Source organism: Labrus mixtus, chromosome 18, assembly GCF_963584025.1.
Source record: "Labrus mixtus chromosome 18, fLabMix1.1, whole genome shotgun sequence".
NCBI lineage: Eukaryota > Metazoa > Chordata > Actinopteri > Labriformes > Labridae > Labrus > Labrus mixtus.
Genome location: NC_083629.1, coordinates 4,210,916 through 4,238,178, shown reverse-complemented (window position 1 = coordinate 4,238,178; position 27,263 = coordinate 4,210,916). Strand labels below are relative to the sequence as shown.

General features: G+C 42.5%; 1 protein-coding gene across 1 annotated transcript; it reads right to left on the bottom strand.

Annotated features, from left to right (window-relative positions):
• Nucleotides 1–24,897: 24,897 nt before the first annotated feature.
• On the bottom strand, nucleotides 24,898–27,248 carry kcnf1b (potassium voltage-gated channel, subfamily F, member 1b). The gene has a single exon (XM_061063218.1). The coding sequence runs from the start codon at nucleotides 27,011–27,013 to the stop codon at nucleotides 25,694–25,696; it is 1,320 nt and encodes a 439-aa protein (XP_060919201.1). The 5' UTR covers nucleotides 27,014–27,248; the 3' UTR covers nucleotides 24,898–25,693.
• Between the last annotated feature and the right edge of the window lie 15 nt (nucleotides 27,249–27,263).

Genomic DNA, 27,263 nt, shown 5'->3' with positions numbered 1-27,263 from the left:
AACAGGACACAAGAGGCCCTTATCCGTTGGCGAACAGCCAACGAAAGCCTGTTCAGTGGCCGCAGGAATGCAGCCCAAAAGGGACTTGGACGTTAAGTTATTATTGTTCTTAAGTGAGCTCAGCTGCTAGGTAAATTCACTTATCTACAGAAAGTAGTGTGATAAAGTTACATCTTTGGCGGTACCAGTGTTCTCATACAAATAAGCTTTTATTGTTGTGTTGTGGCTGGTGGGGAAAGTGGACGGGAAGATCAAGCACAAGTGGGAGAACCTCAAACAAAAATACAAGGTAGGGATAAGTAAGCTGCCTTCCAAAGGTGTGAGATCACCTGCAATGACTTTAATTTTGCCTGTGTGTGTGTGTGTGTGTGTGTGTGTGTGTGTGTGTGTGTGTGTGTGTGTGTGTGTGTGTGTGTGTCCAAAACGGGAGTGAACACGGCGGGAGGAGAGGCCACCGCTGCATCCTGGAAATGGCATGCCCTGATGGACGAGGCACTGGGCCGGAGGCCTTCAATAACACGTCCGGTCACCATTGACTCTTCAGGCCAGGATGTAGTGGTGGTCTCTCCTCCCTCCCCTGTACAGAAATGACTAAAACACAGTCACTTCTAAGTGAAATCCAAATAGGCAAAATGTGAAACAGGCACTTTTATTAACAGAAAATGCAATGTGAACATGCTCATGAAAAATTATATATGTGAACAAACAAAACCTAAATCTCCATAAATAAAAGTAGTGGAAATGATAATATATATATTATTAGTTATGGTCCTCCAGTGCTTGGATGACCCCAATAGGTGCAAAAACGTCTGCTGCCAGCCTGTTCCTCATGTTGTCCCCTGGCATTTGATCATCAGGGTGGTTGGGGTGGTCAACGCCCTGTTCATGGAAGGCCCCCTCCTCCACCTCTGGCTCCACCAAATCCCCATTGTTGATGGAGAGGTTGTGGAGGAAGGCACAGGTCAACACCACTGCTGGAACAAAGGTTGGCTTGATCTACAGGAAATAATACAAGTTTAATGTAACTGTATAATGAAAGTAAACATGATTGAATAGCTTGCATTACGCTGCTCTTTTGTTTTCATTATTGTCTCAGAATGTCCATACCTGTATTACTTTGCTGCTTATATTTAATAGCCACTGCTCAGCACTTATTCAACTAGTGTGTACTTAGATTTACACATTAATGCTGTCTCTCACCTCCAGGGCCTTGAGGAAGATGCTGCGCCACCGCGTCTTGATCATGCCAATTGCCCTTTCCACCACACACCGTGCTTTGGCATGATGCCGGTTGTATCGTGCATGAATAGGGTTTTGCACTGGCTCCCTGAATGGGGTCATCAGGCTGATTGGTGCAGCCAGGCAGGGATACCCCCCATCCCCAACAATACACCAGCCATGAGGGGGGTAAAGTCGGTTTACATATAGAGAACTCCACCACAGGACTCTGGCATCATGGACAGAGCCTGGAAGTCCTGTGAACAAGGGTGATGTATTGTGAATATGTCATTGTACTTGGTACAGGACAGATTATGTTGAAAATGCCCGTCTCAAACACTTCTGAAATGTGACATCACAAATTCAATTGTGATTATACAATATATTTTAAAGTAATTACAATGTTTACAATCATGAGATAAGTAGAAATTCACACATGAACGTAATGACGTTGCAGTTGTTGGGTGACAAATACAAATCACAGTAAGTGTGAGTCCTGGTCCACATTCACATTAATTGTATGTGAGATGACTGCAACACCATTTCTTGTGAAACTCCAGCAGTGTTAGATGGACTTAAAGTTAACCCAACCTTCCATAGGTATTAATGTCAGTAAATGATGACTGAATTATTTATTAAATCAACAATCCCTTAAGCAGTGTAAGCTGTACTAATACATTTCTGACTTTCATTACTACCTGTATATGTATTAAGGAAGCGACATTTGTGATCACACACTACCAGCAGCTGAATGGAATGGAAGAGCTTCCTGTTGAACAACACAAAATGTAATTGATAACCAATCACATTGATATGGGATTAAAAACAGGTTTATATGAAGTGGTATTTTGTATGCAGGTTACCTGTTGTTGTTGTTTGCTGCAGGTGGCTATATATATATATATATATGTATAGATATATCCCCACTTTGCTCCAGCCATGGTCCTTGGTGTATCCCAGACACTCCACCAAGGCCTTCACTGTCTGCCTTGACAGACGGAAGTCTTTCTTTAGTTCTCCATCTCCCAGGTAGAGGCGGACAATAGCGCTGTGGCCATTCAATTAGAGGTACTAAACAGTATACAGCACGGATAGTAGGTACTGCCTACTGCCTACTGACAGATTGAGTAGGTACTTGGCAATTCGGATACAGTATCCGAATTGCCAAGTACCTACTCAATCTGATTTCAGTCGGGACTTTAAATTAAGATTAAATGAATCAATGCTCGTTTGTTTTGATTTGGAGGTGGACGTGACGATTTACGTTTAATTTCGCACAGCATTGTGGGTGGCATTCATTTCCTGAAAGCACGCATCCGATCCATACTGCATGAAACCCGGAAGTTAGTATCCATACTGAAATGTTCAGTATACTGAGGTGGACCCAAAAAATGCATACTGAATGACCACGAAAGTTCAGTATACTGAAAATCCCTACTGAAAAGTACGCACTGCCTACTGAACTGTGGCTATTCGGAAAGGGCCACTGTTTGTCTCGTGCCACATTATCCTGATGAAGATCTTATGGATGGAGATGTTTCCCTGTTTTAAATAAAGTTGCTCATTTGGAGCTGAGCAGTGTGCGGACCTTTCTCTTTATTCTGGTTGATTCGTTAACTGAAACAGATGATTAAACATTTCATCTTTGTCACAACATGACCTTTTCCTATGGAGACACCCTCAGGGCAAAAAAGTTTTTTTCTTTCAAACATCCATCGATCCATCCATCCATTGTCTTCCGCTTATCTGAGATCGGGTCGCCATGGCAGCAGGCGCAGTAAGTCAGCCCAGACTTCCCTCTCCCCAGCAACGCTTTCCAGCTCCTCCTGGGGGATTCCGAGGCGTTCCCAGGCTAGACGGGATATATAATCCCTCCAGCGCATTCTGGGTCTACCCCAGGGTCTCCTCCCAGTTGGGTGTACCTGGAAAACCTCTAAAGGGAGGCATCCAGGAGGCATCCTTAACAGGTGCCCAAACCACCTCAACTGGCTCCTTTTGATGCGGAGGAGCAGCGGCTCTACTCCGAGCTCCCCCGAATGTCTGAGCTCCTCACCCTATCTCTAAGGCTGAGCCCAGCTACCCTCCGGAGGAAGCTAATTTCAGCCGCTTGTATCCGCGATCTTATTCTTTCGGTCACTACTCATAGCTCATGACCATAGGTGAGGGTTGGAACGTAGATTGACCGGTGAATCGAGAGCTTTGCCTTCAGGCTCAGCTCCCTCTTTGCCACAACGGTTGAGTACAACGCCCGCATTACTGCTGACGCCGAGCCAATCCATCTGTCGATCTCACGCTCCATCCTACCCTCACTCGTGAACAAGACCCCGAGATACTTGAACTCCTCCACTTGGGGCAAGGACTCACTCCCCACCCAGAGAGAGCAATCCACCTTTTTCCGGCAGAGAACCATGGCCTCGGACTTGGGGGTGCTAACCCTCATCCCAGCCGCTTCGCACTCGGCTGCAAACCGCCCCAATGCCTGCTGTGAGGTCCCAGCTTGAGGAAGCCAACAAATCCACGTCATCTGCAAAAAGCAGAGACGAGATTTTGAGGTCCCCAAACTGGAAACCCTCCTCCCCCCGGCTGCTCCTTGAGATCCTGTCCATGAAGATCACAAACAGGACCGGTGACAAGGGGCAACCCTGGCGGAGGCCTACACGCACTAGGAACGTGTCTGACTTTGTGTCGAGGATGCGGACACAGCTCCCACTTTTGTCATACAGGGACCGGATGGCTCGTACCAAAGCCCCCGGGGCCCCATATTCCTGCAGTACCCCCCACATGATCCCCCGAGGGACACGGTCAAAAGCCTTCTCCAAATCTACAAAACACATGTAGACTGGATGGGCAAATTCCCACGCTCCCCCAAGAAGCCCTGCGAGGGTAAAGAGCTGGTCCACTGTCCCACGGCCGGGACGGAATCCATATTGTTCCTCCTGTATCCGAGGTTCGACAATCGGCCCGAGCCTCCTTTCCAGCACCCTAGAGTAAACTTTCCCCGGAAGGGTGATACCCCGATAATTGGAGCACACCCTCCGGTCCCCCTTTTTGTAAATGGGGACCAACACACCGGTCTGCCACTCCACAGGCACTGTCCCAGATTTCCACGCGACATTGAAAAGGCGTGTCAGCCAAGACAGCCCAACAATGTCCAGAGCCTTTAGCATCTCAGGGCGAATCTCATCCACACCTGGCGCCATGCCACTGAGGAGCTTTCTGACTGCCTCAGTGACCTCTGCCAAGGTTAGTGGTAAGGCTACCCCCGGATCTTCAGACTCTGCCTCCTCTTCAGAGGACGGGTTCAGGAGTTCCTCAAAGTATTCCTTCCACCGCCCAACAATGTCCCCAGTTCGGGTCAGCAGTTCTCCACCCCTGCTGATAAGAGCCTGGGGCAAGCCCTGCTTTCCCTTCCTGAGCCGTCGGACGGTTTGCCAGAACCTCCTTGAGGCTAATGGAAAGTCCTTCTCCATAGCCTCCCAGAACTCCTCCCACACCCGGGTATTTGCTTCCGCAACCACTGAAGCTACAGCCCTCCGAGCTACCCGATACCTGTCAGCTGCTTCCAGAGACCACTCGGCTAACCAAGCCCAAAAGGCCTCCTTCTTCAGCCTGACGGCTTCCTTCTTCAGCCTGACGGCTTCCTTCACCACTGGTGTCCACCAGCGGGTTCTTAGGTTGCTGCCACTACAGGCACCGACGTCTTCTGGCCGCAACTCCTAGCAGCCGCTTCCAAAATGGAGGCTTTGAACATGCTTTGAACCACTCGAGCTCCATGTCCCCAACCTCCCCCGGGATGAAAGAGAAGTTCTTTGAGAGTTGAAGACCCCACAGACAGGGACCGCTGCCAGACGTTCCCAGTTCACCCACACTGCACCTTTGGGTTTGACTGGTCTGTCCGGCAGCCTTCCGCGCCATCTGATCCAACTCACCACCAGATGGTGATCAGTTGACAGCTCTGCTCCTCTCTTTGCCCGAGTGTCCAAAACATATGGCCGCAGATCTGACGAAACAACTACAAAGTCGATCATCGATCTTTGGCCTAGGGTGCTCTGGTACCAGGTACACTTATGAACATCCCTATGTTTGAACATGGTGTTTGTAACGGCCAATCCATGACTAGCACAGAAGTCCAACAACAAAACACCACTCGGGTTCAGATCGGGCAGGCCGTTCCTCCCAATCACCCCTCCCCAGGTGTCCCCATCATTGCCCACGTGAGCGTTGAAGTCCCCCAGTAGAACTATAGAGTCCCCAGGCGGAACCCCTTCCAGGACCCCACCCAGAGACTCCAAGAAGGCCGTGTACTCTGAGCTGCTGTTAGGTGCATATGCACATACAACAGTCAGAGCCTTGACAACCTGAAGTCGCAGAGAGGCAACCCTCTCGTTCAACGGGGAAAACTCCAACACAGCGGCACTCAGCCGGGGGCTTGTGAGTATCCCCACACCCGCCCGGTGCCTCTCACCCTGGGCAATTCCAGAAAAAGAGAGAGTCCAGCCCCTCTCCAGGAGTTTGGTTCCAGAACTGGTGCTATGCGTCGAGGTGAGCTCAGCTATCTCTAGCTGGTAGCGCTCCACCTCCCGCACCAGCTTTGACTCCTTCCCCGCCAGAGAGGTGACGTTCCACGTCCCCAGAGCCAGTCTGCGCTGCCGTTGATTAACAAGCCGAGGCCTCCGCCTACGCCTGCCACCCGGCTTATCTTGCACCTGCTCCCACGGAAGAGAGCCCAGCCACCAGAGGCCCTATTCTTCGATCTCCCCCCCACAGCTAAATGCTATCCTTAATTAGGCATTAAGTTACCCGTAACTTAATGCCTCTCCTTACGTGTTGCGTAAACGTAAAGGTATATCCTGCCTTACCTGAATGTGTGTGCAACTGCCCTGTCTGTTTGAGGGGTGCGTGTAGGTGACTCACCGCCAAGATCCTCATATGTGCCGCAACCAGCACACTCGGACAGCCCGATCCACGGAGTCACTTGGGTATGATCTCCTCCGCCAGCCCTCTCTTTCATATCACTTTCAAAATTCTCTCCCTGGGTAGATGCAATTCAGCGATGGGGTCCTCGAGAAAAGGACACGCCATGTCAACACAACTCTGACGAACGAGGAATCTCTAACACTAGCGAAAAGGACTGAATGAAAGAATGAGGAAATGAAACAGCGTTTCTGGCTCTGAAAGAGGGAGGAGACGGGGAGAAACTCAGGGTTCAATGTAGAAAACCTGCTCCCGACCAGGTTAGGTTCACAGACTCAGTTACCATAGTAACTGACTCAGAGGTATAGTTACCTCTCCATCTGCAACAGACTGGAGTTACCCCTCTTTCTCGGGTTTGAGTGACCTCCCCCTCTGAAACGGAATATCCAGAGTTTCCCTCATTTCAGGGTTAACTGACTCAGAGTTTGCACAAAACCTTCTTTCAGAAATGGGCCCCTGTTAACAATCCTCAAGGACACAAGGCACCTGCACAACAATGTGACGGATTTACTGGTTCTGACATTTCAAAACTTACCGGTCTCAGATGAAGCGAGAAAGGCAAAGAGGAAGTGGTGACTGCCCTGGATGCTTATATGCTTCGGGGCTATCCCCCTAAGGTCAGTCACATGACTTTGTTGTTATTTTGGTCTCAAAGATAGGTAGAAGGATGGCTTCATTCACGGTAAAGACCGTAATGACGTTCTAAGTGAGGTCGAAATAGATCTCAACATGCATGTCTCACTTTGTTCTGAAAAAAGTCAGAGATGATTGAAATGTCTGCACAAATATTTGTTTTCTGTTCCGAGCAACTTTTAGTGCTTAGGAGGCTTTGTGAATACGGGCCCTGATATTTGACAAACTGACGACAGTAAAAGCTGTTTAAAGTCTGACGAGAGCTGAAGCTGGCTGGGTGTTTAATAAAAGTAAACTATTGTGCACACATCCAAGTAAGATGCATACAGGTGCAGGACAACAAACACTTCTTTTAGCTACATTGTAACAAAAAGAGTTTTTTTAGTTGTATTTTTTAAACTATGTTTCTGCTTCCTCAGGTTTCTGTCACTCTCTTGTGGTTGTTATATTTATTATCCCTGTTTTTTTTTTTTTGGTCCAACTGGTGATTTTTTTTTTTTTTTTTTACTGATTGCCTCACTTTAGAAAATACTGAGGAAGATCTTACGGATGGAGATGTTTCCCTGTTTTAAATAGGAAAGTAAAAATAAAGTTGCTCCAAATGAGCAACTTTATTTTTATTTATTTATTAATATAATATTTATTTATTTATTAATATAATAATATAGCAGTGTTTATTTAACATTTGCTGTCCAACATTTCTCTGTTTGTGTTAAAACGACTCATTTGTTTTTAGACTCCTCTAAATGACAATAAAGCTCTGTTTGCTCTCCTTACTAAAGTGTTGATAATGTGTCTGATGTGATTCCTGTCTGTTCAAACAGACTCCAGAGAGCCCACAGTTTCTGAAACAGTTCAACTACATCACCTTTAATGTAACCTTTAAGTGATTTATTATTGTAGAAGCTTTGTGTTAACCCAACATCAGTGAGGCTGAAGGATCTCACAGAACACAGGATAATTTCACATGTCTAAGTTTTTGGTTTATTTGATTGAATTTAAAATCAGATTGAAGTTCACAGTAGAAAGTCTGGAGCTGGCGGTGCTTCAGTGTGTTTAGAGGACTGCTGTGGTGCTGGAGCGTCCTCACATCAAACTGGCTGTGTGATGTCATCTCTCTGTGTTTTTTTTCTTACGTTGTCTCTCAGGAGCTCCAGGAGAACCAAAGACGCATAAGGAGTCCTTCACTGTGAGATCAGAAACATTATCATGAGTACAGATTATTCTCTTGGTCTCATGTCAGTGTCTACCATTTTCACAGATATAGAAGAAATCCTTAAAAATGCAGCTTACTTCAGTAGTGGACTGAAACACAGGAACATTCTCTTCTCTCCATGTCATGGTCGGTCATCTCTCTCATCTCGTTAGGAGGAAGATTTCATCTTTGTTGTCAAGGAAACGTCTGGATGTTCTTCAGGAGCCTCAGTCTCTGTACGAAGAGTCAACAGACAAATAATTATTGCCATGAAAAATAATCTTCAAACTATGAATTTAGTAATGGTATCTGAAAATACAAAAGTAGTGTCAGTGAGAAGCTTTTGTTCCCGCGGTATGACCTTAGGTGACCCGGTGACAAAAGAGTCTATTAGACGATAACTCTTTAAAATGTTGCAATAGAGATATTTGTCAGGTGTTCAATGAAGTCTGTTCTTGATCACTTTGTTTTTTTAAACTTTAAACTCACATTTTTTTATCAACAGTGAATAATGAGACACATCAGGATTCTTTGACTTAAAAAAAAGTGGTAAAATTAAATTAGAACACAACGAGCAGCAAGTTTACACAAACACATGCATTACGGTCTCTATGAAAGAAACATTATATTGATGACTCACCTTTGTTTTCAAGCTATCAGTCATAGTAAAGAAAACAGGAATACATCACCACTCGGCTGTGCTCCTTTCGGCGTTTCTGTGAATACTTATCAAACCTTGTCATCCTCTCCTTCCTCCTATCCGTGCGGCTCCTGAGCGGGTCTGTAAAGTCTGGATGCTACAATATATTATTTATTGAGTTCATTAAATAACACAACATTTAAGAAGTTTACACAACATAGAAATATTCTCTAGAGACTGAAACATGATAATGTAGATTTGTTAATGTTAGAAGAGAGGTAGGTTGTTGTTTTAATAAACATTATTATCTAACATTTTATCACTCACTTTATCTCTCCTTAATCCACTGTGCTGAAACAGTCTGGGTTAGAAATTGTCAGCAAATATGCATTCCTTTGCTAAACAACAGATTCAGCTAGTAAATGGACTGAATAGCCTACTGTATGGAATAATTGATTTCTTCTAAAAGTGACACATGACCTGACACTTGTTCAGATGAAAGAGCCTGAAAGGCCACAGGTCACTGACTCCACATGTCAAACACTTGTACTTACTTTTTTCATCCATATGAAATGTGTGTCTGTAGTTCACCTCTAGAAGCTGTTGAGCTGATCTCCAGGCTCTTGTGTTTGATAAATAAAGACCCCCCCCCCCTTGACCAGTGTGGTTCTGGTTCCTGTTTGAGGTTTCTTCCTGTTTCTGCAGCTTCCCTTTAGTTTTCTTCTTCTCTCTCCCTGTGCGCTCCAGTCACTGCTCATTCAGTAAGAGTCTCTAGTGCTGTGACCAGGGAGATCAAATCCATCTGAAGACACTACCAGGACTACATCTGTCCTCTCCAGCCCCGCCAGACGCAAAGGCTACATGCACGGGGGGGTTGACAGCCCCGCCAGACGCAAAGGCTACCTGGAGTCTTACAGGCCCAGCCAGACGCTAAGACCCGCCCTCAGGATCAAAGAAAGAAAAGTCCACCCAGCCGGCGTGCAGAAAAAAAAGTGGAGATGTTGCAGATATGCCCCCGGTGCAAGATGCTACCACGGAGGTCTTCAGCCCTGCCAGACGCGAGAGCTGTCCCTGGAATCACTGGTCCATCCAGACGCAGAGGCCGGTCATCAGTGGAAGAAGAAAGAGTTACTGCAGCATCCTTTGGAGAGAAACCTGTGGTGTGAGGAAGAGAGAACAGATAGAATTAGTAAGTGGAGTTAGTCCGAGTCGCTGTCATCAGACGACCTAGGTCCCCTGGCATCAGCCCACTCCTCCTCCTCCTCTGAGTCGCTGTCATCAGACGACCTAGGTCCCCTGGCATCAGCCCACTCCTCCTCCTCCTCCTCCTCCTCCTCGCTGTCATCGGACGTCCTCAGTCTCCTGGCATCAGCCCCCTCCTCCTGCTCCTCCTCGCTGTCCTCCCTCTTCCTCTTCCTGGAGGAGCCGGAAGTTGAGGGCGATGCAGGATCTTCTTCCAGAGAGTCGTCCACCTCGGTCAGGGGCCCCAGGGTCTCAGGTTCCAGCTGAGGGATCTGAAACTCAGGATCAGAAGCAGGAGCATCAGCAGGAGCATCAGCAGGAGGAGGAACAACATAAACAGGAAAATAAGCGTAAGCAAGAGGGGCAGCAAAGTGAGCACAGGGATGAGCAGGATAAACTGCATACGCAGGAGCATAAACTAGAGCATAAGCAGGAGCATTAGCAGCAGCAGGAGCATTAGCAGCAGCATAAGGAGGAGCATTAGCAGCAGCATAAGCAGGAGCATTAGCAGAAGCATAAGGAGGAGCATTAGCAGCAGCATAAGCAGGAGCATTAGCAGCAGCATAAGGAGGAGCATTAGCAGCAGCATAAGGAGGAGCATTAGCAGCAGCATAAGCAGGAGCATTAGCAGCAGCATAAGCAGGAGCATTAGCAGCAGCATAAGGAGGAGCATTAGCAGGGTCAGCAGGAGGAATTTGGGCAGCAGGACCTTCTTGCAGCAGAGGAGGAGAGGGAGGTCTGACATCATTCAGCTCCTCCTCTCTCTCCCCTCTCCTGCCGTCAGGACGATCAAACCTGTCAGGAGCATCTCCGTCGTCTCCCTGAGGCTCGGCCACCTGAAACACCTCCTCGTCCACCAGAGCAGCCACCTCCATCTCCTCTTCATCTGTGTGAACACAAAGCAGGATGTGTTTAGAGACAAATTCAGTGAGTCTACTTTAAATGAGGAGATCCCATGATATAAACAGCCTTAACATGTACTGTCTTCTGAACAATAACATCCTCATTTATAAACCTGTGAGCACCATCATCATCCCACTTACCATCCACATCATATCTGTCAGGCTCGGCCACCTGAGGCTCCTCCTCCTCCTCCTCCTCCTCCTCCTCATCGTCCAGACCCACGACGTCGATCTCCTCCTCCTCGTCAGCAGGGGGCGCTGGAGGATCGTCCATGATCTCTCCAGGCCTCTCAGCGACGGGACGCTCGATGAAGTTGTTCAGATGTCCACCTGAGGGTGAGAGAGTTTGAAAGAAGTCACAACCTGCACTATGCTGAGAAGTTACGGTATAAATAAAGAATTTGACATGAAGCTGAGGTCAATAAGCAACGATGTCCACAGATCAAATTCTTCAGTATGCTTTCACAGAACATTCACAGATTGAACTATTATCACATCGACCTCAAATAAACCATCAAAATTAGAGTATACTGTTGATAAACAGATATTTCAATCTCCAACATTTCTTACCAAGCTTTTAGCCTGCTACTTGATTTAATGACATTGTTGTTTCATTTATCTAAAACTGAACAGCAAGACAAAGTAGCTATTGTTTAGATGCTAGGATAGCTATGACAGAAATATTTTAAATTAAGAAAAGTTCAAAAGTCAAATATGTCTTAACTCTACTTGAGTTAACACGCATTAACATTCAACTATTGGACTTTTTTGAATATATGACAGTGTTATGACGCCTTGGAAAGTACCAATTGTTTGACAAAAAACCATCTCAGTTCAGAATTGGGAACTATTTCTATTGTTCAATTCTATTAAACATGAATTCAATCCATTTAAGTTTAAAAGACAAAGAACTGAAATTGTATTTAATTGTCAGAAATATTCAGTGATAAAAGCCGTGTTAAAAAGCTCAAAGTTTCAAAAATCAAACTCATGTATCCACACAGACGTCCATTTGTTTACATCTGCACGTGCTGACGTTCTGACGTCAGCTCTCTAAAATTCCACCGTCTCCATGGTGATCAAGAAAAACTAATTTTAAGCATTTTACGAAAAATAGCCCAGTCGCCATCTTTATAACCAAAACTTTATATTAAATTTAGAATAATTCATGCCATCAAATCAAAATAACAAAGTTTTCAAATCCCTACATCAGTGTTAAACACATTATAAACATTTCCCGGCAGAATATTGACTTTCCCACCATCTCATATTCATTTTACACATAAAAACGAATCTGTGAGAGGTTTTCAAACTTCTAACACTCAGTTTGACAAAGTGTCGATCTTTACTTTAAACAATTGTATTAATTCAGCATTAAACTTGTACTGAACATTGTTTTAAATGATTTTATGGATATAAATGAGCATAATGAAACATAATGTGAGAGTAAAAGATGTCTTACCACCGTAGTAGTGCAGCAACAACCTGTATCTGGCCTGCAGGTACTCCTCCATCAAGTGTCCTGAGGTTGTTCACTTTAAAAATTTAACTTTTCTCCTCGGGTGAAGTTCTCCAACAAAATGTTCTCCAACAATTTTTTTTTTTTAGGTGATCAGTTCTCCAAAAGTTCAGCTTCCAGCAGAGAGACTTTGCATCGGGTCAACTCGTGTCAAGTCCAAAAGCGAAAGACAAATGTCAAAAGAGCTGAAGCTCTGAAATCACCTCGGTCACGTCACCGTTCCGTTTCCATGGCAATGACTGACGTACGTCACGTGCGTGTGCGTGAGATTGTGTACAGTAGCCTAAATGGGTGAAATACCAATAATGTGTAGTTTTGTAGTTTTTCATTATCTCTTGTGGCTGTCGGAAACTAAATACGTCTCTGCATTTGTAAAATGACTTTATCAACTTTATTAATTCTTGATAAATGCTAACTTCAAAGGATATCCAAATTGTCCAGACACTAATCATTTATTTGTGCTTCATTATCTCATTATATTTTGGCTGAGGAGCACACTCACCACACTCACTTTTTCTGTTTTGTAAATAAAGAGTCAATCAATTTTTTCAGTGCTCAGTGGGTAATTTCACACACAGCTTGAAAAACATTTTAGATGTTTAATTCTCATTTAAATTTTAAAAGGAAGTCAAATTCTTAAAGAAGCTGATACTATTTGTAGGTGAGATTTTAAACCTGCTCAGGCCAAAGAGCAGCTTAACTCTGTTTATACTGTCAAAATAGTCATTATGTGGACTATTTCTTCTGTTGTTTGAACAAACATAACATATCTCCCTGTGTAAGTTAAAAATAAAGTATTTATACAAACGTCTTTAACACAAAGCAGATATCACCAGTATGGTTCTCTTGAGTCTGGCACTAAGGCAGTAAAGCCATAAGGATAATAATATACAGACTGGTTTATCAGATAAATAAAGATAATGGTACTTGTAGTTATAAACGTTGTCATAATTAAAATATCTTATATACTATAAAATAAAGACTGTTACTGTATAAAAACAAAGGAATGGAGGAGGGTTTCAGGATGAATGTTCTGGCTTTTGATTTCATGTTTGTGAATAAAACTGAAAATCTTTCCTTTCTTTTTTTTACATTTTCACACTGAAATATAATCTAGTCAATGTCATCAAGCCTCTACTGAAGGTATAATATCTATAAAAAAAAAAAGTAAAAAAAATTGAAGTTCAGAGTAGAAAGTTGTTTCTTGGTCAACACACCTTTTAGAATAAAAAGCTTTTTTCTTTGTGTTTTGGTGCATAATATTCAGCATATCAATCAAGTAAAATGTAGATAACATTTATCAAGGGTTGAGAAAGCCATATCAACCACTAGTATGGTCACTTTTTTTTCTAAACAACTTTTTCTCCTCAGGTGTCTTTGCGTGAAGTTCTCCAAAAAAGTTTTTAGACGATCACTTCTCCAAAAGTTCAACTTCCAGCAGAAAGATTTCGCATCAACTCGTGTCACGTTCAAGTGCAAATGAGAACTGTCAAAAGGCCTGAAGCTCTGAAGTCACCTCGGGTCACGTCACCGTTCCGTTTCCATGACATTGACTGACTTACATGCGTGAGCTGGGTTTACAAATTATTATTTATTTGTATTATTTAATGTTTAAACTAGGCTGCTTTTTAAATACTAAAGATGTGCTGGCTCTTTCATCACATACACATCTACTGTCGACACTGCTGCAGCACTTGAACGCTTTTATAAATAAGCTACAATCGCTATAATTGCTTCGTCAAAAACATTTGCTTGTTATTATCAAGGCAATCATCCATATTCACACACGAGAAAATATGTTCATTCATTCACATGAGGAGTCTGCAACTTGTCATATGTGTTTTAAATTGTGTTAAAGTTTGTTTTTGTTTTGTTTGAGCAAACAAAGCACACCACATCTCCTTGGGGAAATTTAAACTCCATTATACAAAGTTGAACCCAAATATTTAACCTTTTTCTATCAGTCTGTCGTCTCTCATTTGGGAAGATAGTGTTTGCAATTTGTGTTGTATCCACTAGATGGCAGTACAATGTTGTAGCCCACTGACATTGTTCCCTTGAGGCTTGCACATACAGGCAGGAAAGCCTTTAGAATAATAATAAATAGAGTGACAGTGACTTATCGTAGAAATACAGACAATTGTGATTGGAGTTATCCATTAAAGATATTTCAAGAATTATAAACACATCTTAAATTCATGATGATACCATATTTACTGTGTAAAAACAATCATATGGGTATAATGATGAAAACTGCAGGAGTCTTTGTGATTCTGATGATGGGTGTTGTAGCCTACTCCAATAAACACCTGTAGACCATAAAGCTGCTTGTCTGTAGTAATGTATATTTATGTGCAGGAGACCTACCGGTAAAATCACCATTATTACAAAACAAGCTTTCTATTTCAAAACCACAGTAAGCCTGAAATGTTGTTCAACACTCTTAACTCATAAAACCATGCAGGGATACTCAAAAAAAATTCTATTTTCTTCTTCTTTTTTTAAATTATATGCAGGAAAATGAGATTTGGTCAGAATGCTTCTCATTTTCACAGTATTAAAGTATTTGCTACCACTTGTGTATTTAACTTAAAATTGTTACAATTATCAATGCCAAAAAGCGGTTCTTACCATCATTTTACAATATGGCAACTATTGTTCAGGAGCTGAGGAATAGAGATTTATTGTCATGTGAAAGTCTGTGTGTGAACCTTGATAACACCATTAAACGGCTGACACATGAGGTGTTACACAGTGTGTGAGGAGTAGATTAGCACAAAGGAACAAGTGTCACAGAAGCTGCATCTAAAGCAGAACATCGTGCCCTCTTTTTTATTTCCCTCTTATTTGAAACTGCCAACCAGACTCTCATGTTCATTTTTATTTTGCCATCATTTTGCTGCCAACCAGCTCACCACATTTTCCCAGCAGAACCACGGTGACAGACGTGAAAGTGTTAGGTGCTGTTCAGGCCTGTTAGTCCCCTTGAATGGCTGGCATGACGGTGGTAATTATCCTGTCATGATACAGCAATTAAACAGAGGTATTTAAAGCCAGCGACAAAGTGAATGAGAATATTCCTTAAATGATAGGCTTTGTTCCCACTTTTGTCCAGCAGTAATCCTTCCTGTTCTGTGTGGGTGTGTTTTACTACCAGAGTACAAGGAACATGAATTAGCATATGGCTAACAGCAAGTGGTTATGTCTAATCTCTGGAGTTGTTTATCTGAGCCCTGTGTAATCAAGGGAATAAATGTGTTCATTTCGTCCTTCAAATAATTGCAACTGAATGAAAAAATAGGCCTTTAGACATTTTTATCTTTAGTGTCAAAATGTTTAAAAGTCTATGGCCAATATTTACTTAAGTGACCATGAGGCAAAAACACTTTCTCATAATCTGTTCTCACACTCACTTCTACCATTTTAGAGAATAGTCTCCTGTGAGGGGACGTCAGTGTAGAAACCAAAGTGACACAGACACAGACACAGACAAATTGTGAACAAGACAAAGTTGATGTCCAGCTCTGTCCGTCCTCTCTTGGAGGAATTTGTTCTTCTCTCCTCTGGTCGGAGGTACAGGCGGCCCAGGACCAAAAGCAGCAGATACAAACGTGTGTTCCTCGTGCAATTAATGCATGTAATCTTCTTTAATCCTTTAGCACTTTATTTATATTGCAGTGAGTTTTATATTTCTTGATTGTATTCCATCAGGTTGTGTTGCACTGTCCTATGTCTTTTTATCCGTTGTGGTTTTTTTGTGTCCACTGCTGTAAATCAAATTTCCCTTCCAGGGACAATATTCCACACAGAAAACTATTCTCAGTCTGTTGCCCCCTCTCTGAACCGCCTCAGCTTATATGAGCTGTCTCTGAAATGGAAGGAAAAATAAGATACTTGTGAAGCTGTGGCTGGGATTGCCATAAAGATGCTGAAAGGGAATAACAGTGGACATTCAGCGTTTTCCAATAACGCCAGGTAAAAACGGTTTTATGTTCTCTTTCTAGAGGTAGTCTTTCTTTGTGTTTAAGAGACAGGCAGGACAAAAAGAGGAGTGTGTCATTGTTCTCTCATCAATGAAACAACCCCCTAATCTATACATGCCAAGGTCACCAGGACGCCCACTGCTTGGGAATGCATCAACAGTAGCTACTAAAATGTTAAGAGGAGATAGAGCTATAATAATCATATGTGTAATAACGTGATACGGCTGCTTGTCTAGAGATTTAGTGCCACACAAGGTGACTTTCAAGTTTACGCCTCAGAGCCACGTTAGCCGTAATGTCTCAGGAATAATCGCTGTTTTAGCTCTGCTACAGATGGTTCACAGCCCACCTCATGTATGTCTTCTCTGCTATAGTGTTTCAGAAAACAGATAAAAATCCTTATAATCTAACATGTTATTAGAATAGGACATAGGCCGAGCTGTAATGAGAACTTAAGTACAAGACAAAGAAAAGACTTGAAAATAAACTCATAAAAGTACATTTGAGTATTTGTAATTATTTATTTTCACCCCTGTCAACCAGGGATAATTAATAATAATCAATATCCTGCAGAGCTCTGGTTCTTCAACAGAGTCGTGGTTCTTTTCAGGGAGGAGGCTCTGTGCTCTGTTGACTCTTTGCCTCAGCTGTAGGAGGGAGGGGGAGGGAGGGGGGGGGGGGGGGGATGTTTCTCTGAAGTTAATCCTCGAGCTGTTGTCAATCCTCCGTCTGAGGGGGAGTCAGCCACAAGAGACAGCTCAGAACACAGAGGTGACAAGAACAGCTCTGAAATGAGAGGAGGACGGCAGCTGAATAACTTTGAACATCAAATCACAAGAGGAACCTCAGCGCTTTGGGACAAAAAGGGTTTTCTACATGATGCTGTGCTGCAAACACACATCGATTGCACACATTGATTCTATAATCACAGTGAATGCTTTCCCAGGCAGTGCAGGGGTTAATAAAGCAAACAAAGCCCTGCGGTTTCATCATCTTACATTGTTTGCCCTGTAAATTCAGATGTGTTCTTTCAGTTTTTTTGTTTGCATGTTGAGTCCAGTAAAGATCAGGGAAATGTTGTCCCACGTCTTCAGAAAGAAACGCATCATATACTCTAATTATGACATGCAGCTCCTTTTATTTATTGAATTATTACATTTTTTATTAGATCTTTAAGAGTTAAGTCTGAAGTGTTTGCAAAAAGGATGGAGGTAGAGGATCAGGTGGATGACTTATAAAAGTTGAAGTCAATGATCAAATCCAGCACATCTGTGGGATTTATTGCTGTGATATTTTCAGTATTATCTTCAGGGAATTTGAACATTTAAAGGATAGATAGGAGTTGTTGTAGTGAAGTCATATGAGTTAATCATGAGTATACTTATCTTCAGTAGACGTCGGCCAGTGGGGCCCATGTTTGAAGCTCAACAGAGTTCAGAGAAAAAAAAGTTACATTATGTCTGCAACACAGCTGTCCCCTAAATAAAAAGAACATGAGAAATTGAATGAAATGTCCTCAACAGAATCCTGCGCTTGGACTTGATGATTTGTGGTTGTATATATTTCATTTGGAGATTTATTTTCCATAAAACAGAAAAAAAACATGTGTGGGCAGCTGTGGATCAGTTGGTAGAGTCGTTGCCTCTCAACCAGAAGGTTGAGGGTTTGATCCCCAGCTGACCAACATGTCCGATGTGTCCTTGGGCAAGACACTTAACCCTGCATTGCTCCCGCTGCTTGGGTGGCGGTGTATGACTGGATTAGTGTTGTACTTACTCTCTGATGTACATCGCTTTGGATAAAAGCGTCTGCTAAGTGAATTGTAACATTGTAACATGTCCAGGACCTCAGTGTAAGGGAACTATACTCAATGAATTATATTCCTCCGAGCCTCAGCAGTTTAGTCTCTCCTCCATCCTTTTACCTTTTTTTTTTGTTGCAGGAGCTATTATTAACTTCTGCAGAGGTGAAGTACTTTCTGGTTCTCCCAGATTAATGAAAAGGTAGTCAGCACATGAATAATTTAAGTTTGTCCTCTTCGTTCATTGCTGAACTCAAATTGGACAGATACCCACTTAACCCTCCACTTTCTTCTCCCCTTCTTCTGCAGGAAGTTGATTGTGATTGGGAGTTTTTCTGTGCATGAGTTTGCAGGAGTCGAGTGTTTGTTGCAGAATTATGAAGATGTGAATAAATTACGAGCCAAAGCAGAAATCTCTAGTAATGATAGAGGAATAGACAGAAATTACAAGTAGCCAAGCCTCTGCTGAATTTCTTTTTTTCAACAAAAATGCATAATTTTGTAAAATATATAATTTATGGAAAAGCCTAGAATGCAATTATGGAATATTTTTGAGCAATTTCAGCAATTTGCTCAGCTCGGAAAGCACTCTTCACTGAGAACCATGCACAGTGGGCTGATTTAAATTCTGCAGCATGTTTAAAGTGAACTTTAGGAGAGCTTGTCGTGAAATTTACAGTACAGTCATCACTTCCCACAGAGTTTTTCTCCACCATAATCTGTTAACGTAAAGTCTGCATGCATTCTCAAGTGAACACTGGCATTCACTTTAATACAAAAAAACTATTATTTTGCCAGAAATATATATGCAAAGTGCATGATATCTTTGTAGCAATTTAAGCAATAACCTTTGTCTCTTTTTCAGTCTCTGTGTCCACATCAAGCACACAATTACAGCTGTTAAAATATCAGCCTGGGAACGTTTAGTATTTTTTTCAGCAGAGTTTTTTATTTGAAGGTCCTTCAAACGTACTATATGTACAATTATTTAAAATGTTTACATCAAAATGTCTACACTAATTTAAAATGGACTAAACCTTTGTTGTATATATATTTTTTAATACTTACATTACCTAAAATATTTCCAACAGTTGTCAAAGCCAGAGAAATCCTTATTTTAATAGTTGTAACAGGACGTGTCTTTTGTAGTGGCTGCCATGACAGAGCCGACACAACAGACAAGACATGTTTATCGTTGCCGTGGAAACACAAGATGTATTACGTCGAAGACCACTGCATAAGGAAGGACTTTCTGGTTAGTGTCACCGTTCATCTCTCAGCTGGAAGGTCGAGGGTTGGATACCCAGCGTCAGTCATATGTAGAAGTGTCCTTGGGCAAAATCTGAACCCCAAATTGCACTTGTGTGAATGTGTGTGAACAATCTGCCATAAGTGTGTGAGTGTCAGACATTTCAGAAGACTAGAAAAACCCTGCTCAAGGTTATAACATTCACATTTGTCTATAAAACTGGAAAAAGAACATGTACATGAATGTATAGAAAGTGAAAGTAAGAATACAAAAAATCAAAACCCTCATCTGCCTTCCACAACAAGCTTCATTCACAGTAAGTTTTTTTTTCATTGTTTGTTCTGCAGCATTTGTTTTTTAGGAGATTAAAATGTAGTCATTAACATTTTGGCCGAAAGTGCACCACAGACTAAAACAATCCCACACCTAGCAGCTCTGCAGTCAGTGACATTTGAAAAGGTAATTTGCAAGAAATGGATCGAATGGGAATCCAGCTCAACCATATGATTGACTTTTCCATCATGTTCTCAACGATATTTATAAGGTGTAGAGAGCAGAAAGTCAAACAGTGAACACATTACACTCAGCTGAGTTTAAAGAATTACAAAGTTATGAGTGTTTAATAGAGAAGAGAGACGCGTGAGCAGGAGCTCCAGAGCATTTCTACGCCCCTGAGTTGGTTTCTAGACTTTTGTTTAGAGTGTTTTAATGCAGGAAGAAACAACGACATTCAGAACACAAAGTATCCTTTCCTTAAGGTCTGGTCAAGGCTTTCTCACTTTCTACTCATAGGTCAATATTATGTTCAGACAACACACCGGACAGGACAACCTCCTCACCCCCTGCAGCCAGTGGCCTTTGCAGGTAGAGCATGCATTATTGAACAAGAGGTGATGGCTAAAATGAAAAAGAGAGATATAAAGGGTCTCCAGCGTTCATATTGTCTGAAAGAGGCGAGCTCCCATCAGAAGGAGACGGAGGGACCAGCTGCGAGCGAGCAGGGGCTGAGGAGGAATGCAAAGCAATCAATGAGCGGGCCAGGCTAAGTGCTCGCTCTGCATCAGCCCGGCAGACTGAAAAAGAAAAAAAAAGATGTCTGAAAGGTCACCATCCTGTGGCTTTCACAGATTAAATCTTAAGATCAATAACTTCGCTGTCTGAAGGACTGTTGGATCTAGAGTGTGGACACTGAAGGGTTTCTCACTCCATTCATAAAGTGTTTTCGTCTCACACTTCACACTTAAGTCGGGACCTAAACTGATGCTTTTTTTTTCACAGCAGGGAAATGAAGTTCAGCCTGATAGAGTGCTGGGATTTCAAGTAGCCACTAAGAGAGTTTAGAGGGCTGACTGAACAAAAAGTTAGAGTAAGAGGAGAGAATAAACCAAGTGACATTTCTCTGACAGTGTACTATAAGAAAAAACAAAAACTTAATACAACCTAATTTATTTATTATTAAATAATAATAATTATTTATTTTTTATCAGTGTGTGCCTTCTGAAGGAACAACTCAAGTAATTTCCTCAGGTTATCCATCATTTTTTATCATCTTTCTCAAAAAATAACCTAAACCTATTGTCTTGGATGATCAAATCTGAAGGATACAAAGTTGGATTCAGATAATATAATCTTGTTTTTATTTGGGATAAAACCTCCAGTTTGTGTTGATCAAAGCTTTTGAATAGGATCAAGATAACTCAGGAGATTGTTGATCACACAGAGGTCTGGCTTCAGGCGGAAAAAACAGAAACAAAATATAATAAGAAGTAAATATATCTTGTTTTTTTTACAATGACGTCAATAATAAATACATTGTTTATATGTTGCACTTGCTGTATTGCCACAGTGTCATGATTAAACAGACATTAGGGTTGTGAGAAAAAGACAGTATTTTGTTCCAATACAATTATTCAGCAAATTTATTATGAAACAAAATGTATTTAATCCAAAGAAACTTTCAGAATCTTTTTTCATGAGTGGATTTTGGCGCCCCCTGTGGACAAACCCTGCCACTTGTATATCCTCGAGTTACAGCCTCTTAAAATATTATCCCCCCCCCCACTGTATGACTGAGGGACAAGAGGACAACGCTTATTAGATTCTTCCTCAGTACACTAACATCCATGTCAATTTAACAGATTAATCAACAACAAAAACAACATTTACATGCAGAATGTGAGCAACAGGAATTAAAAAGTCCCAACTTTATGAAAAGCGGATTTGGAAACGTTAATGATAAATGACACTATTGAGAATGTTTTGTAAAATATATCTGCTCGAGAGAGGATGAATCCATCACCTTTTAAAATAAACAGAAGTCCAGTAAATGTACATATTCTGTCTGTAAATGTTGCAGGTATTGATATGCACAGTAGAGAAGAAAGCCACTATTACATTATTAATACAAATCTGAATATAAGGGTTAGGGTAAGATGGGTGATATATTTTGTGTTTTAGTCTATCCAGGTTTAATTTTACAGAACATGGACTTAAAAAGATTTCAGGTTCCACTATCCTCCCTACATTTCAAACTCGCCAAAACCTCAAAAACATCTGCAATGATTAATCGAGGATTTTAAAAAAACAACCTGCTGAGTGCATTCATTGTGGGAGTCCATACTAACAGTAAATGCCTTCGTTGAGGCAGAATAATGAGAGCCCGGTTGTTATTTAAAGACTGGAGCCATGACAACAGAGGACCACTGCTGGTGAGGAAAACGATGAGAAGCAGAGGGGCAAGATGTTGCTCAACTGTACGACATTAAATGAAGAATTCAAGGGTCTGTTATGTGTCAGGTGCAATGGGGTTTGATGGACAGATGTTTCCCGTAAAGGGATAGTTCCTGCACTCCGACTTAAAGGCTTCTTAGGAGGGAATCAGTGCATCAGTTTTAACCTTAAATCTCGGCTTTAGCACACTTGTAATTTATCAGACTTTTATTGTAGCCATTTGATAATAAGAGTGTTGAAAACATGCCTGCTGTAATTAAAGATGAGCCAGTTGTAATGTCTGCAACCACTCTGCAACGTAGTAAAATGTTTTGCTTGTTCGACGTTCAAGAGCAAAGCCAACATAAAGAAGTTTCTTCTTAGAGTTATGAACCCTGTGAAAAAGTGTGAAACTTCAGCTTCCCATACACTAACCTGTGCCCTCCTACACTACCCATGTGTAGTTCCCCAGTGGGAACTAATTAAAAATAGGGCTATTTACCAGTTAAACCATTGTTCAATGAGAAGCTGTTGACCATTAAATCCCCCTCCAGTTCACTCTGGGACTTTGACGGATCGTGGGAGATCTTCCAGTGAAGCATCAAAGCTCACAGAGGGGAGTCAGGTATCGACGGGCGGCTCCTTCTTCTTTGATGTATTTGTTTACAGGTCAACGCAGGAGAGCCACGCAGATAAATGAACTGTTAATGGAGAACATGAACGCTCATGCAGAAGCTGCCTATTTCAAATGAGTCTCTTCTGCTTTCAAAGGTCACTGACTGTGGTCACTGACTGTGGTCACTGACTGTGGTCACTGACTGTGGTCACTGACTGTGGTCACCTCAGTGTCGTTCAGCTGCAGTGACACTGCGTCACCTGTAATGCTTGCTGATGCATAACACATGAGCTGCTATATTTGGTTAAAGTCACTGTCAGTTAATGTCTCTCACATCATCTTTCTTCATTGAATATTGATGAACAATCCTTCACTCATTTTTTTTGTTATCTTCAATCTGCCATACACTCTCTTTTTAAACTAAAAGCTGAAAGTTTTGGACACTTTACACTCTCAAACTCTGCATCTCAGAGCGTCTGATCGCTGCTCGCTCAGCATGTGAAGCCGACAGATCTTCGTCTGAGACGGAGGGCGAGGAGGTGGAGGAGTGAGAAGGAGACAGAGGGAAACAGCGGGTGGGTTTACGGTGGAGGAGGAGGAGGAGGAGGAGGAGGAGGAGGAGGAGGGGGGTTAATGCTCTTGAATGTTTAGTGTGTGGGTGTGTACAGTCGTACTTTGAAGCATTTCCCCGCTGAGGACGGCTGTTTCTCACAGACTGCTGATTTAGATCATGTCACATGCAATGCACAAACAGAGAAATGTATTCTGCAACTTGTAGAGAAAGACACAGACTGAAAAACTTCCATTCACGTACACAGACACACACACACACACACACAAACACAAACACATATTGGTCACACTATAAGACCAAGTCAGTTAGACTTTAGGGATATCAATCAGTCCATTAGGAAGCATAGATAATTGTGAATCAATTTGAACTGCTTCTGCGCAAATGAAAGTGACAACAGACGCAATGGATGGACTAAAGAAAAACAACCTCCCAATAAGTCATGTTTTTTGCATGTGGTGGCCACAGACAGTTGCTCTCTGTTTATCCTTCCTTTGTGATTCTTCTCTATTTTTTTGTTCTGATATTGTCCTTGTCACTACAGGTAGGATGAGGTGTTACCTGCAGCCCCATCAGGCGGGTAGTCTATAGCTTCTCCATGAAACATCCATATGTGGGGTTGCAAGAAGGTTTGCTGTGTCTCCCTGCACAGGGCCGCTATCTGCTCCAGTAGGAACAAGGGGAGCACTGCAAGAGCCCTTCAAATGACCTCCAACAGACTGACCAAACTGTTAGAAACACTAGAGGGCCAAAGTCCTCTCAGTCCGCCATCAGTGTGTGAATGGGGGATTTTAACATGTAGTGTAAAAAGGTAGTTGTTCAGATGCAAAATCTATTCTAATCTGTTGTACAGGTTTTTTATTTAAAGGTGGAACAGAAGAGGCTGGACTATAAGGCAGAATATCCTCCCCCTGCTTCTCTGCAGAGACTGTGATCGTTAGATCCCTAACCCATCAGCAGAGCACAGAGGATTCACGGGGCATTGCATTGATTTATTGCAGACAAATACAACATATGTCTACAGTATTTGTAAGAAAATTCCCCAGGTGTTACTAAGATTTCGCATTCAATAAAATAGGATGGACGTGAGTTAACACTGACTTTGACCTTTGACTTCACAAATCATATTTCTTCATCCTTTAGTTTAAGTGGATGTTTTGGGCCAAATTTGAACGTTTCTTGCAAAGCTCTCCTAAACAATAATCCCGTTCAAAGGAATTGCAAAGGAATAATGGCTCTTGAAGACATTATTTCATTTCATATTTGATTTATTTGCTCAATTCAGTGTATGGTTTCAACACAATAATACAAAACAAAAAAATATATTTTCTCATAATGCTGAAACACTGTTCATGAGCAAACAGGAGCAGGAAGAAGAAAACTTATAATACCTGCCCCTTTCCTAATAACATAAGATACTGTTTAACAGAATAAGATGGCTAACCTGTTGTTTTCTCTTTCTTTCACATTACATCACGTTATGAGCTCACAGTGGGGTTGATGTTTGATCTTTTGGTTAAAAAGATAATGTTATCAGGTCGATTTTTTTATCCTACAGACAATCAATTTCCCTCTGATGATTCTGATATTCATGAGAATGACGGACAGACGGACAGTGTCTATAAACAACAACCTTAGGTGAAGGCAAAATAAGATAAGATTGTTTGGTTTTAACACTCGACTACTTGAAAGTGGATGTGTAAAAACAGACATGCACATATAACATTTGTGCAAAAATATTGTTTCACAACACGTGTTGTGAAACAATAGAGAATGGCATCATGAGCGGCTTGTCAGTGATGTCAGCCAGCCACACCATGCAGATGCTTCATGAAGCTGTCTTAATGCAAATTGTTGCACTACAACTGACTTTAGTTAAAAAAATAAATCAATGACTCATATCTGATTTTATTCATATGAGAAGCTATGTCACGCTGTCTTATCTGTCGATGTGATCAATATACAATGAAACTGATTACATTCAACCAAACGTGATTTGATCTCTCCTCCTATAAAAAGTTGTTTTTGTATGGCTGATGGCAAATAATTCAGACATTTCCCTTTTCGTTTAGCAGGTCCCTGGTGTTGCTTTAATAATCCTCTACACCAGATTTTTTTCATGCGCAACTTTTTATTATTTCACGACAACAGCAGTCACACTTTACAACAGTTAAATAACTGCAGGATGGAATAAGCAGCATGTTGCACAGACAAGGCAGCGACAGAAACAACGAAGAAGAGCTGGTTTAGCTGTACAGGTTATCCCTGCATGGAGCTGTGCATAAAACGTCTCATTGTTGTAATGCCAGGGTCTAGTTTTAGGTTTCTTTTTGTAGCTTTTGATACTGTAAGTGTTATCAACATTCAAAAATGAAACTGTCCTTATGGTCCAGTCTGAGTGCAGTTTTTGAAAGGTCTAACAGCTCTGGTGCCTCCACGTCTTAATCCCTGCTTTTCCTGCGCGCGTCCTCATCCGACTTCAGCTCCATCAGCTCCACCTCGTGCTTCGCCGCAGTCTCCAACACTTTCTGCTTATTGTAGAAGACCACAAAGTTATTAATGATGGGGTGGATAGGCAAGGCGATGGCTATCACCCCGCACAGAAAGCTCACGGCTGCGTTGCACTTTCCGAGCGTGGTTTTAGGGTAGATGTCGCCGTAGCCAACCGTGGTCATGGTGATGATGGCCCACCAAAAGGACTGCGGGATGCTCCGGAAGAGGGTCTCTGGGTGGTTTTGCTCCATGGTGTAAGCCAGCGCTGAGAACACAAAGATCCCCACGCCCATGTACATGAGGAGAAGCCCCAGCTCCTTAAGGCTCCTCTTCAGCGCGTAGGTGAGAGTCTGCAGCCCGGAGGAGTGGCGCGCCAGCTTGAAAACACGCGCGATGCGCATGATGCGGAGCGCCTGCACAGCCTGCTGGACGTTACCCAGCTCCATCATGGATGTGGTGCCCAGATAAGTGAGAGATAGGACCACGTAGAAAGGAATAATAGCCATAAAGTCTATAATGTTCATGATGGAGAGCGCGAAGTACAGCTTGTTGGGAGAGGAGGCGAGACGCAGCAGGTACTCCGCTGTGAACCAGGACATGCATGCGGTCTCGATCGCCTGCAGGATAGGGTGCTCCACCTGTTTCCCCTCCGTGTCCGTCACCTGCAGCTCCGGGATGGTCCCCATGCACATCACAACCGCTGAGACCAGGACGGAGAGGAAGGAGGTTATGGCGATGATGCGCGCCGGCAGTGAAGAGCCCGGCTTCTCCATCAGCCTCCACAGGAACCTCTGGCACCTCTGGGCGCGCGTAATGCACTGATCCACCTCCAGATCCTCCAGAATAACTTTCACTTTGTTCGCGATCTCATTCAGCTCCTCCTCTTTCTCACTTAGGTAACTTTTACAGCACTCATCTAAAACACTAGAATCTATTTTCCAGAACTCCATCTCCTTGATAAAACAAATGGGGCAAATCCCGCGTTTCATGTGGATTTCATCAAAGTAGTAAACTTCGATGATGCACTTAAAAGCGTCAGGATCTCTGTCAAAGTAAAACTCCTTTCTTCCCGGATCGAAGTCATCACATAGCGACGAGATAGCTTCAGGATTCTGACTTGAACAGTTCAACAACTCGGCCAGTCTGCTCTCCGGGTAGCGTTTCAAAACATCCCCGAAGAGCACAACTCGGACCCCGCCGATGTTCACAGTGATCTTCCCCTCGGAGCACAAATCAGTCCTATAGTTTGGTTTCGGAATTGTCCACATTTTAAAAAAAAAAATGTTCGGCTTACAAAGAAAGTTTTTTATTTTATTTTAGAATAAAGCGTTTAAACCAGAGTGGATGTCCATGACTCCAGCGCGTAAATGTTTCCTCTTAAGACTGTTTCCATGCACTGAATGTCACAGCTTGGGAGACCAGCTTTTCCTCACACCTTCCATCTCTCACTCTCTCTCTCTCTCACACACACACACAAACACACACACACACACACACACACACACACACACACACACA